Genomic DNA, 13,452 nt, shown 5'->3' with positions numbered 1-13,452 from the left:
GTTTATTAGAAAGTGAAGATTATTCGGCAGGAAGATATGTCAGGAGCGACCGGGCAAAGTACGATAAATGGAAATTCTCTTTCCCAGTTTCAGTGTCCGATTCTGAAACCAACAAACTATACGGTTTGGGCTATTCGTATCAAGACGATTCTTGAAGCGAATGGTTTGTGGGAAACGATTGAACCGGCAGAAAATGCAACGGTAGACACGAAGAAAGATAAGTCTGCCATTGCATATTTGTTTCAAGCAATACCAGAGGACGTTGTATTGCAAGTTGCAAGTTGTAAGACTGCAAAGGAGAATTTGGGAAAATCTAAGGATTAGACACGTTAGCGTAGATCGGGTACAAAAGGCGCGTATGCACACGCTAATGTCAGAATTTGAGATGTTGCAAATGAAGGATGACGACACTATTGATTCATTCACCGCAAAGATCAATAGTATCGTTACCCGAGCAACAGAAGTAGGATCGACTATGAGTCAACCGACTCTAGTACGCAAACTCCTAAATGGCGTACCGGATAGGTTTACTCAAATCGTTGCCTCTATGGAACAATACTCCGATATAGAAACCATGACGCTACAAGAAGCAATCGGAAGGTTAAAGACATATGAAGAACGTCTCAAGTTAAAGAAACGAAATCAAGGGGAAAGCCAAGATAGGCTTATGTTTACACATCAGGATAACAACAGAGGAAGGCAATTTGGAAACCGCGGTCGTGGTAGGTTTAACCAGACGCGTGGAAATTGGCGAAACAACGGAAATAGGCAAAGTCCCAGAAACGAAGGATCTACATCAAGGCCTAGAAATGGAAATTCAAGAAACTGGAGGAAGTTTGCAAGAACCGACTTAAGTAAGATCCAATGTTTTAAGTGTCAAAAGTTTGGACACTACAGGAAGGATTGTTCTGAGAAAGACGAAGTGCAAGAGCATTCAAACCTCGTCGAGGAAGACGAAGCACCCGTATTGTTAATGACAATACAAGAAGAAAATGTTCAAGAAAAGGCTCTGCTAAACGAGGAACAGATAAAACCAGCAAGTTATGCCTCAGGAGCTATGGTACTTAGACAACGGGGCCAGCAACCACATGACAGGAGTGCGAAGTCACTTCAGGGAATTAGATGAAACGGTGACAGGGCAAGTACGTTTTGGTGATGGGTCACACGTAGAAATTAAAGGCAAAGGTTCAATACTACTGGAATGTATGAATCAAGAACAAAAGATTGTTTCACAAGTATACTACATTCCAAGTCTGAAGACCAATATATTGAGCCTCGGACAACTTACAGAAACTGGTTGCAAAGTGGTTATGGACGGAGACTTACTGACTATCCGAGATCGAAACAGAAAGCTACTAATGCGAGTCAAAAGATTGAAGAACAGGCTGTACAAGGTCAAACTGAAGATAGGAAAACCAATCTGCTTACTATCAAAGACGGAAGACATAGCATGGTTATGGCACGCGAGGTTAGGCCATTTACACTTCGACGCTATTAAAGAAATGACTCGTAAGAACTTGGTACATGGAGTTCCCCAAATAAGTCATGCTAGTCAAGTCTGTGACGCATGCTTATTAGGAAAGCATAGTAGGGCACCATTTCCAAATCAGGCAAAGTTCAGATCCTTAAAACCTCTGGACCTAGTCTATGGAGATTTGTGTGGTCCTATAACTCCACCAACACATGCTGGGAAGAAGTATATATTCTTACTTGTAGACGACTGTACTCGCTACATGTGGGCATATTTACTAACTTCCAAGGATCAAGCATTCGAAACATTCAAGGAGTTCAAAGAAAAGGTGGAAAAGGAAGCGCAGACCAAGTTAAAAATGCTAAGGACGGATAGAGGAGGTGAATTCACATCGGCTGAATTCAACAAGTATTGCAAAACAAATGGCATAGCAAGACAGCTTACAGCACCATACTCCCCACAGCAAAATGGAGTAGTAGAAAGGCGAAACAGGACGATGTTATCCACTACTCGCAGTATGTTAAAGGCAATGAACATGCCACAGAACTTTTGGGGTGAAGCAGTACGACACGCGATATACGTACTAAACAGGGTTCCGACAAAAGCCCTGGTGAATAAGACACCATATGAAGCACTGAAAGGAAGGAAGCCAAATCTAGAACATTTGAAAGTCTTTGGTTGCACTGCTTACGCTAAGGTACTACCACTTCAACAAAAGAAGTTAGATGATAGAAGCGCACCTATGGTTTATCTTGGAATAGAAGAAGGATCAAAGGCGTATAGATTATATGATCCAGCAAAGAACAAGATATGTGTCAGTAGAGATGTAAAGTTCATGGAAGGTCAACCATGGAACTGGGATAGTTATATGGAAACGGTAGATTCAGGGAATCCCGAATGGACGAACTTTGTCATTCATGAAGATGACATACCACCAGAGTTAGAAGAAAATGAGCCAAGTAGTCCAGGCAGTAGCGGACCAGGCAGTAGCGGGCCACATCATGACGATTCAGGAGTAGATCAGACAGAAGAACAAGACTCCTATGTAACCCCGCCAGCATATTCATACAATCAGAACTCAGCAGGAAATTCAAGCAACATACAAAATGGAGGTCCATCCACTTCTGAAAGTACAACAGGAAATATCAGCAATACTCCAGTAAGACTAAGAAGTCTCGAAGAACTGTATGACAAAACAGAAGAAATTCAGTTAGATCCACATGAATTATTACTCGCTGAAGAAGAACCAAGGAATTACAAGGAAGCATCTAGTGACAGAAAGTGGATTGAAGCAATGAAGGCTGAGTTAGACTCGATAAACAAGAATAACACTTGGAGCTTGACGGAATTGCCAAAAGATCACAAGGCAATAGGCTTAAAGTGGGTATTCAAGACTAAGAAAGATGCAAATGGAAATATTGTCAGACACAAAGCAAGGCTAGTTGCAAAGGGATATGTTCAGCAACATGGAATAGACTTTGACGAAGTCTTTGCACCAGTAGCACGTATGGAGACGGTACGACTAATGTTGGCTTTAGCAGCATATCAAGGTTGGGAGGTACATCATCTAGATGTGAAATCTGCATTCTTACACGGAGACCTCAAGGAAGAAGTTTATGTATCACAACCAGAAGGATTTATAAAGCCAGGAGATGAAGGAAAAGTTTACAGACTATCAAAAGCACTGTATGGATTGAGACAAGCACCAAGAGCTTGGAATACGAAATTAGATCAAACCCTAAAGTCACTTAACTTCAAGAAGTGCACTTTAGAAAGCGCAATCTATACAAGGACGAATGAAGCCTCTACACTAATAGTTGGAGTCTACGTTGATGAGTTGATGACTTGATAGTCACTGGAACATCAAAGAAGGAAATAGACATCTTCAAGTCTCAGATGAAGAACAAGTTTGATATGAGCGATCTAGGATTGCTAGCATACTATCTGGGAATCGAAGTAATTCAAGCAGGGGGTGAGATAGGCATCAAGCAGACAGGATACATCAATAAGATACTCAAAGACGCTGATATGTTATCCTGCAATGACACAAAGACACCCATGACTCCAGGAACTCAACTAACAAAGACTGAAGAAGGAGATCTAGTAGATGCAACACACTACAGAAGCCTGATAGGATCTCTCAGGTACTTATTGCATACAAGACCAGATCTATGTTACCCAGTCAGTCTACTTAGTAGATTCATGCAAGAACCAAAGGAGCAACACCTGAAAGCAGTAAAGCAAATACTACGTTACATCAAAGGAACTAAAGAGCATGGAATCATTTACAAAAGACAAGGAGGATGTAAGATCACAGGTTATAGCGATAGTAGTTTTGGAGTTAATACAGACAAAGGAAAAGGAACAACTGGTCTGGTACTCTACTTTGGAGAATCACCTATAACCTGGTGTACACAAAAGCAACAAACAGTGGCACTCTCATCATGCGAATCAGAATTTATGGCAGCCACTGCAGCAGCATGTCAAGCACTATGGCTTAAAAGACTGTTAAGTGAAATCACAGGTTGGAAGGAAGAAAAGATAACACTCAGAGTTGATAACGTTTCAGCAATAGCACTCATGAGAAATCCAGTCTTTCACGGAAGAAGCAAGCACATTGACACACGCTATCACTTCATAAGAGAATGCGTGGAAAACGAAGATATCACTGTGGAGCACATAAGTGGAGAACTACAACGGGCAGATATACTAACAAAGGCACTAGCAAGGATCAAGTTTGCTACAATGAGGGAACTGCTCGGAATTCAAGATTTAAAGCAACTCATGGATGTTCGAGATTAAGGGGGTGAATGAAACCGAGTTAATCTCTTAAATCCATAAGTTAGTTAGTTTAGAATAGATAGATTAGTTTTATATTAAAGTGGCGGTTACAAGCGGTTATGAAACTAAGGGACCAAAGTTGACAAAGGGAAACTTGTTAACTTCCCTCACTTAGCGAAAAGGTGTGTCCCCTCACACACACCCTCTCGGATCGACATCAAGGAAAGGAGAAGAAGTCGCGACGGTTCGAGATGGATGGCTGGAAATCAACATGCCTCTTCATGATCAATCTCAACCGCACAATCCTAGAGACATACCCTTTCACGAAGAGTTGTGTCTATTCATTCGTGCCTCTTAGAAACTATAAATAGAGATAGTTAGTTTCATTTGTATTTGTTCATTACTCTCGAAATCATTGTATATACTCTTATTCGATTGTTATAAAGTTGTTATTATTCAAGTTATTCACGCTCGTTAGAGATCAAGATCCAAGTTCGGGCCAACAGTGGAGTCTAGTAGATCTGCCTAAGAATGCAAAGTGTATTGGTGTGAAATGGATTTTCAAGACAAAGTTGAATGAAAAAGGTGAAGTAGAAAAGCACAAGGCTAGATTGGTTGCTCGAGGGTATGGTCAAAAGTATGGTGTAGATTATTCAGAAGTATATGCCCCAGTGGCAAGGATGGATACAATTCGAATGATGATTGCCATTGCAGCTCAAAGGGGTTGGTGTATCCATCAAATGGATGTCAAATCCGCGTTTCTGCATGGAGTATTAGAGGAAGAGGTATTTGTCCAACAACCTCAAGGGTATGTTGTCAAGGGCAGTGAAGAGAAAGTTTACAAGCTCCACAAGGCACTTTATGGTTTAAAGCAGGCCCCTAGGGCTTGGTTTACTCGCATAGAAGCTTATTTTATACAAGAAGGTTTCAAGAAAAGCAAGTCAGAACACACTCTATTCATCAAAAGAAATCCTGAAGGCAAAGTTTTGTATGTCAACATTTATGTAGATGATCTTATCTGCATAGGAAATGATGTTGGTATGCTGAAAGATTTTAAAGACTCTATGAAGAAGGAATTCGAGATGACTGATCTTGGGAGAATGAGGTATTTTCTGGGGTTAGAAGTGAATCAGTTTTCTTTTCTGAGGGCATTCATGTCTCACAAAAGAAGTATGCTGAAGAAGTACTAGCTCGGTTCGATATGGCGGATTGTAATGCAGTGGTAAACCCAATTGTACCTGGCTGCAAATTAAAGAAGGATGAAGGAGAACCAGTGGATGATACTTTGTTTAAGCAAATGGTAGGAAGCTTAATGTATATGACTACCACTCGCCCAGATATACAATTTGTTGTGAGTCTGATCAGCCGCTACATGTCAAATCCAAGAGAAGCTCATTATGCTGCAGCAAAAAGAGTGATGCGCTATATTCAAGGAACACTAGATTATGGTATTTTATACAAGAAAGGAGGAAAGGGAGAGATGAAAGTGTTCACAGATAGTGATTTTGCAGGAGACTTCAATGATAGAAAAAGCACATCTGGGTACTTGATTTTATGGGATGGAGCAGCAGTGTCTTGGTCTTCAAAGAAGCAAAGTATAGTGGCCTTGTCATCCACTGAAGCCGAGTATGTTGCTGCAGCTGGTTGTGCTTGCCAAGTGACTTGGATTCGTGGAGTGTTGGAAGAACTTGGGATAAGTGTCAGAGATACATCAGTGATTAAATGTGATAACACCTCTGCTATAACGTTGTTGAAGAACCCATTGTTTCATGGGAGGTGCAAGCATATTGGAGTGAGATATCATTTCCTTCGAGACCTGGTAAACGAAGGTACAATAGAGATGGAGTTTTGTGGAACAAACCAGCAAGTTGCTGACATCCTCACCAAGCCCTTGCATAGAGATGTGTTTCTGAGGTTGAGGGAACAACTTGGAGTATGCTCTCTCAAGGGCAAACAGGAAATGGAAACCCTATCCATTTTGAGGGAGGGATTGATGGATTAATGTCTGATGCATCTGAAAAGTACATGTGCATGTGTGCATGCATATATCCGTTGGGTTTATTAATGTTCCAGTCTAGTAGGTGTTTTCAAATAAAGTTGAAGTCAAATAAAGTGGAGCTAGTCAAGCACGTGGGAGGCTGAGTCCTGTTCTTTTGCTTTTTATTCGTTCAGAAGTAGTTTCCTTATTTGTAGCACTTTTCTGTTTATTTCCGTTGCAGCTGAGTTGTATTTATAGCCTTCATGGCCTTTTATGAAAATAAGCTTTTCGAGTGAGAATTACATATACCATTGAAACTCTTTCAACATCATCCTCCAACTAAATTCATCTTGTTTCAAACTCCTCTTTGGAAGTAAATCGGCCCACGCAGACTCATCGGTTGGAGTCAAATGGCAATGCAAATGGTCAGAAGAATCATAATACATTTCTTGTTTCCAATTCTTGTTGTTTGAATTCAATAACTTGTATCAGAAAGTATGCGACAAAAGCTGTGTGGGAATGTTGGTACACTCTTTACCCATAACATGACGATCATACAACAAAACTATTAGCATAATAATAAGCAGCATCTCCATAAACATTAAACACTTCATTTCTCCTAAAAAAAATAAAGTGTCAGTAATTTTTCAACTTCAATATCAAGTGGAAAAGTTACGAGAGGATTTAGAATCAAAACAATGAAATTAAGAAGATGAAAAAGTGTCGAACCTTTGACAGCTTTTTTGAGAATGTTACGAGAGGATTTAGAATCAAAACGAGTCCTAGGCGACTTGTTGACTTGAGCTCGAGAACAACCTGCCATTGCTGTATGAGCCGAATAACAGAAATCGCTTCTTGATCCATCTGGAATGTTCCTTGCTCGTCATAGTACACGAGGAGGATAGGTCTCGCCGGACCGAAGGATACGGCGGTGGTGGTGGAAGAACCTATGCTGAAGAATCTCATCAAAAAAAATGGGTCGTACAGTATAAAGTGAACAGGAAGTCTGGTTTGACCTAGGGTTTGGCCCATGAGGACGGAGGTGTTGCAGGTGAACCGGTTGAATCTGAACCGGAAGGTAATGGGTCGGGTTTCGGGCGATTGTTTGGGTCAGAGCTTTGTGCCATACTTTGTTGTTGTGGATCTGGAGCTAGGGTTTTGAGATAAAGAACATAGAAGAGGTGTGTGAAGAGAGTGAGTGGATTAATAAAGAACAGAGAAGATTGTTACCATTGTTGCTAATGGAAGTGACGATTCAGTTGAGAGATGAAGGTTGGAGAGGAAATCAATTTAGGATTAATTTAGAGAAGAAAATGGTGAAGAGGAATACTAGTGAAGAATGTTTTGGGGGGAGTTGAAATTGGAAGCGGGATTGGGTTGGGAGGGAAAATTTTGGGTGTGAAAATGTTAGGGGGAAATCATTTTCTAAAATTTAAATTAATTAGTGGATTTTTAAGCTTTGCGAAGGTTTTCCGTCAACATCGATTCGGTTTCTTATGGTATTGGTACCATATAAGCATTTAGCATTTATGAACAATAGCAACCGAAAAGTGTTTTACCGATATCGGTTAGGGTTATAAGCTAGTCGAGCCAGGGAGGGACTTCGAGCTTGAGCTCGAAGTTAAACGAGGCAGCTCAACTCGAACTCGAGTTTGAAGTTAAACGAGCCTAAAAACGAGCCGAGGAGCCGATCTTGGCTCGAGCTTGGCTTGGTTACAAAATGAGCCGGCTCGGCTCAGATTGTTTTAAATCAAGTTTTTTACCTAGTTTGTTTCAAGCCCCTTTTCGAGCGAGCTACGAGTCATGAGTTTTTTTAGATAGTTGGTTTCAAATCAGGACAGATTCAGTCGGAATAGGTTCTCTTGTCATGACACCGGTTTTTGTCTGTATGGTAGTTTGTTTTGTCACGGTAAATAACAAAAAAAAAATATATCTCGAGACTAAAACTTCAAAAAAAATAATGTTAATGGAAATAAAAAAAAATAAGTCGAGACTGAAACATCAAGAAAAAGTTAAACAGGTTAAATATGTGTAATATGAAAAGTAATGGACTTTTACGGCCCATTGGGCTCCATTAAGACATACATGATCTACTATTGCCTATTGTAATCCATTAAGGCCCAATAGGGTCCATTAATACATATATGATCTATTATTGTCCATTGTGATCCATTAAGGCCCATATGGTTCATCAAGACTTGTATGGTCTATTATTGCCCGTTGTGATTTATTAAGCCGCAACATGGTCCATTAAGACATGTATGATCTATTATTGTCCATTGTGATCCATTAAGGCACATATGGTTCATTAAGACTTGTATGGTCTATTATTGCCCGTTGTGATCCATTAAGGCGTAACATGGTCCATTAAGACATATACGGTCAACTATTGACAGTTGTGGTTCGTTAAGGCCCAATAAGATCCATTAAAACGTGTATGATATATTATTGTCCATTAAGGCCCAATATGATCTATTATGATATATATGACTTCTGTAGGTCCCTTTGTCGTGGAGGATGACGAACCTAAACCTTGTTATACAAACTCACTAGCGAGTGCGGAATCCAAGCTAGCAAGCAAACCGGGATGAAGCAAGTATAAACACAACACACAAGGTTCACCGATTAACACCAATGTATTAATACGTATGAAGGTTTCGGTTACAAGCACAATGTTTACAAATCTAACTTGCAAACTCTCAAAGTGTGTGTGTGAGTTTCCGGACAGAATGCTCTCAGCCTATCTCTCGGATGTGTGTGTATTCTCTCTAACAAGTCTATCTCCATTGAACTCAACACACTGCATGGGTATTTATACCCAGCCCATGATGTCTGGTCCGAAGGATCCGATAGATGGTCCGAAGGATCATTTATCGATGACTAGTCAATCGAAGGATCAGCATGTACTTCGAAGGATGATGTATCGATCATCCATCGAAGGTTCATCTTTGATCACCTCGAAGGATCAACATTATCCTTCGAGAGCTATCCTTCAAGCTATCCTTCGAGCAATCCTTCGACACAGACAATCATCTTTCAACATCTTTCAACATTTACAAACTGTTGCCCAAGTCAAACCGGAGGATGGTTGACTTGGTCAACTTACAACACTAAACAGGACATCGTTTACATCGTGACCGAATACAGACAAAGTACAGACACAGGTGCACCAACAAACTCCCCCTTGGCTGTAGCTTTGTCTTTATCTTCTATAGTTGTAGACTCGTCTCGAACTTCGATGGTCTTTGGTCTTCGAGTTCTCAAAAACTCTGATGTCCTTTCAGGTCTTCAAAGTCGGAGGATCTTCAAAGTCTTCACGTATTGAAAGCAGAGAGTGTATCAACAAACTACCCGTATCATGTAGGAAGTGTGTTGACAAACTCCCCCTTGGCATAAGCTCCCCCTTGAGTTATGCTCGTGAAAGACTTGATCTTTATGAAGTGAGATCCTTGTGGTGTTGATGATGGCCAGTGGCAACTCGATCATCTTTATCTTTTGAGCGCCTTCTCGTCGTGTCTTCATTCCAAAGCTTGTCATCGACCATGTTCTCCTAGCCTTTAGAATCTGCACATGCAAGAAATCTAAACGGGTAATGAGAACAACTGCTTGGAATATGGTAAACATAAACAAATGACACACGAATGACCATGTCACTATCAAACACCGTCCGACAGTTTGAAAGTTTAATATATTTATCAATTTTAAATTCTAACTTTCAAAATCTGCAAATTTTGACCGTTTATGAAGATTTAGTCAATTCGGTTTTCGTTCAGATTTCAGGCAACGAAAACTTGAGCTCCAACATCGTACAATCGAAAATAAGGTAGAAATAAAATCTTTTTGGCTTTTACAAAGTTTATATTAAAACACACCTAAAATCTTTTTGGTATTTTTGAAATTAAAAGACAACAATTTAAAATCCTTTGAGTGTTATCAAACGACATCACCGCTAGTGTCGTGCTGATATGCACCAAACGACGAAATTGTTTAAAAGAAAAACAATAAAAGTTAAGCAGTAAATAAATATATACAGACATTCTTTTTGTGAGTTTCGAGGGTAAGAGAATAATATCAGTGTACGGTCATGCCAAAACACTCTTGTTGTTCAGTTAGTTAACATTAAGATAAGCATCCTATAACAATTATCGGTATTGTTGTCCACTTAAGCTCAACTTATCAGATGTAATCATGACAAGAGGATACGTTAATGTATGATTTATACTTACCGACCGGTGTTCATCCACATCACGACACATTCCCGTATCAAGGTATGCACGAGAGTTCATCTTACCGGTGAGTATACCGATTATCATCTGTTTGACCGTATAAGATGTGAGATTCTCACTTATTTTGATTTGAAAATAAGCCCTATGTGATATAATCACTTATTGATGAGGAACTTGATTTTCATATGCATGAGGGCACAGGTGCAAGTCTGTGAACAGGTCAGTACTTCCGTACAACAGAGAGACGAACTTGACACCCGGATAAATGTGATATTTTATCACTTATTTGATATGGACATGTGATTGTTTATCACTTATTGAGGTCGAATGCAGTATGTAATATGTACACGTATGTATAGTATCATGGAAGATCTAGACTTGCGTCCCCGTTATTTTTCGGTAAAAGATACAACCATGATGCCCAGATGATAATCAGCATAAAGACCGAATATCTCAGAACCTCGGCAATCTATCAAACGAAATTTCGGTACTAAGACCATATGCCAATGAATGGTTTCCACCTGGTCTTCAGTCGATTAAGATTTATATCACCCTGCACACTTTAAAATGATTGTGAGCCTACCGATACATCTTATATAGAGCTGCTTATCGTTTTTCATATAAGGTTTAAAGAGGTTTGGATAGACCACTGATGTACTATCATTTTCTCTTTTGCTCGCCAGGAAACTCATTTTTGTTTTTCTATTGTTTTTGTGTTTTTGAATTTTTCGATGTTTTTGGATTTTCTGATTTTTTGAATTTAGAATTTACTCCCCCTAAAATCAATAAACTAAGACAAATTTAAAAACACAAAGGTATTTACAAAAATGATTTTCCGATGTTGGTTTTACTCTTGCTTGACCTTAATGCCGTTTACCAATAATAAAAAGTCAAATCTTGATTTGTCAAATGCTTTGGTAAATAAGTCGGCACGTTGGTCATCGGTGTGGACCTTAACAACATCGATTAGCCTTTTCTCAAAGCAATCACGTATGAAGTGATATTTGATTTCGATGTGTTTGGTCTTCGAATGCTGCACAGGATTTCAAGTGATATCTAAAGCAGCAGAATTATCAACGTAAATAGGAGTAGTTAGGAATTCAAAACCGTAGTCCCGCATTTGTTGTTGGATCCAAAGAACTTGGGAGCAACAACTTGAGGCAGTATTGTATTCAGCTTCGCATGTTGATGTAGCGACACACGTCTGCTTCTTGCACTGCCATGTGACTAGGCGATTCCCTAAAAACTGACATCCAGCCGTTGTGGATTTACCGTCGATTTTGCATCCGCCAAAATCAGAATCACTGAATGCTACCAATTCAAAGTTATTATCCCTAGGGTACCACAGACCGGTGTCAGGGTACGCCTTCAAATAACGAAAAATCCTTTTGACAGCTGCAAGATGTGAGGCCTTCGGGTTAACTTGATATCTGGCAAGCAGGCACGTTGGGTACATTATGTCTGGCCTTGATGCTGTGAGGTACATAAGAGATCCAATCATCGCGCGGTAGTTTGAGGGGCTAACAGCTTCTCCCTTCAAGTCAGGAGTAATTCCGTGATTTGTTGGCAATGGGGTACCAATGGGCGTTGCATCAGACATCTGGAACCGGCTCAAGATGTCACCAACATATTTAGTCTGATGGATGAATATCCCAGACTCTGTTTGTTGTACTTGCAGGCCCAAGAAGAAGGTCATTTCCCCCATAGCACTCATCTCGAATTTATCCTGCATAATGCGCTCGAATTCCCTACACAAGACATCATTAGTAGAACCAAAAATAATATCATCAACGTATACCTGTACCAGAAGAAGATCTCCATCTTGTTCTTTGATGAAAAGAGTACAGTCGATAAGACCTCTACGAAAACCGTTCTCCAGCAGATAGTGAGATAAGGTTGCATACCAAGCTCGCGGTGCTTGATGAAGACCATAAAGAGCTTTGTTGAGCAACCAAACCCGATCGGGATGGATAGGATCTTCAAAACCTGGAGGCTGTTCGACGTACACCTCTTCTTCAACCACACCATGTAAGAATGCACTTTTCACGTCCATCTGATAAACCTTGAATCCTTTGAAGGACGCATAGGCTAGAAAGATTCGAATTGCTTCGAGACGTGCCACTGGTGCATACACTTCGTTGTAGTCGATCCCTTCAATCTGACGAAAACCTTGAACGACTAAACGTGCTTTGTTTCGGATAACAACTCCGCGGTCATCCTTTTTGCATTTGAAAACCCAACGGGTACCAATCTTCTTGTATCCAGCAGGTTTCTCTACGAGTTTCCAGACACCCAGCTTCTGGAATTGTTGCAGTTCTTCCTGCATTGCTTCAACCCAAGCGTTATCTTTCAAGGCTTCTTTCCACGTTCTTGGTTCTTCCTGTGAGACATAACACGCGAAAGACCAATCGTTTTGTTGCCCGGATTCTCGAATAGCTGCATACAAGCCTGCATTATTGTTATTTCGCAACATGTTTCTCGTTTGAACGCCACTTTGCACATTTCCAATGATGTTTTGTTGAGGATGGGTATTATGAATCCTTGTTTCTGGATTATCTGGAACTGGAACATTTATACCCAGGTTGTTGAGATTAAGATCAACAACCAATTCAAGGCCCGGAATTGACGAAGAGGATGATGCAGTAGCCTCAGCTGTTCTATGGGCATCCACTGGAGGAGTACCCTCTGAAGTACCATGAACTGCTGTTGTTGGGGCTTCTTGATCTGCATCTAGAAATTCATCATCCTCTAAAGATTCGTTCAATTCATTTGCATCATGAAAATCCTCATTGTTGAGAGTATTATTGTTCACCGAAGAAGATGGTTCTTGATTAACAAGAATTGGACGAACCACCGGTGAAACTGTTGCATTGTCACTCTCGAAAAACATCCTAGCCGCAGCATTTTCTTCAACTGTTTCAACATTGATCGAATTGAAGAAGTCATCGTACTCAACCATCCAAGGTTGACCCGGATTTTTGACTGGCAAGGTGTGC

General features: G+C 40.3%; 1 protein-coding gene across 1 annotated transcript; it reads left to right on the top strand.

The window, feature by feature from the left end:
• Nucleotides 1-370: 370 nt before the first annotated feature.
• On the top strand, nt 371-1,126 carry LOC110943977. Its single transcript, XM_022185704.1, has one exon. It carries the CDS (start codon nt 371-373, stop codon nt 1,124-1,126), a length of 756 nt encoding a protein of 251 aa, XP_022041396.1.
• The last annotated feature ends 12,326 nt before the right edge of the window (nt 1,127-13,452 follow it).

This window comes from Helianthus annuus, chromosome 5 (genome assembly GCF_002127325.2).
Source record: "Helianthus annuus cultivar XRQ/B chromosome 5, HanXRQr2.0-SUNRISE, whole genome shotgun sequence".
NCBI lineage: Eukaryota > Viridiplantae > Streptophyta > Magnoliopsida > Asterales > Asteraceae > Helianthus > Helianthus annuus.
This window is presented reverse-complemented; position numbering and strand designations above follow the sequence as displayed.

Coding starts and splice junctions, on each gene's coding strand:
- LOC110943977 (XM_022185704.1), top strand. CDS start 371: ATGTCAGAATTTGAGATGTTGCAAATGAAGGATGACGACACTATTGAT.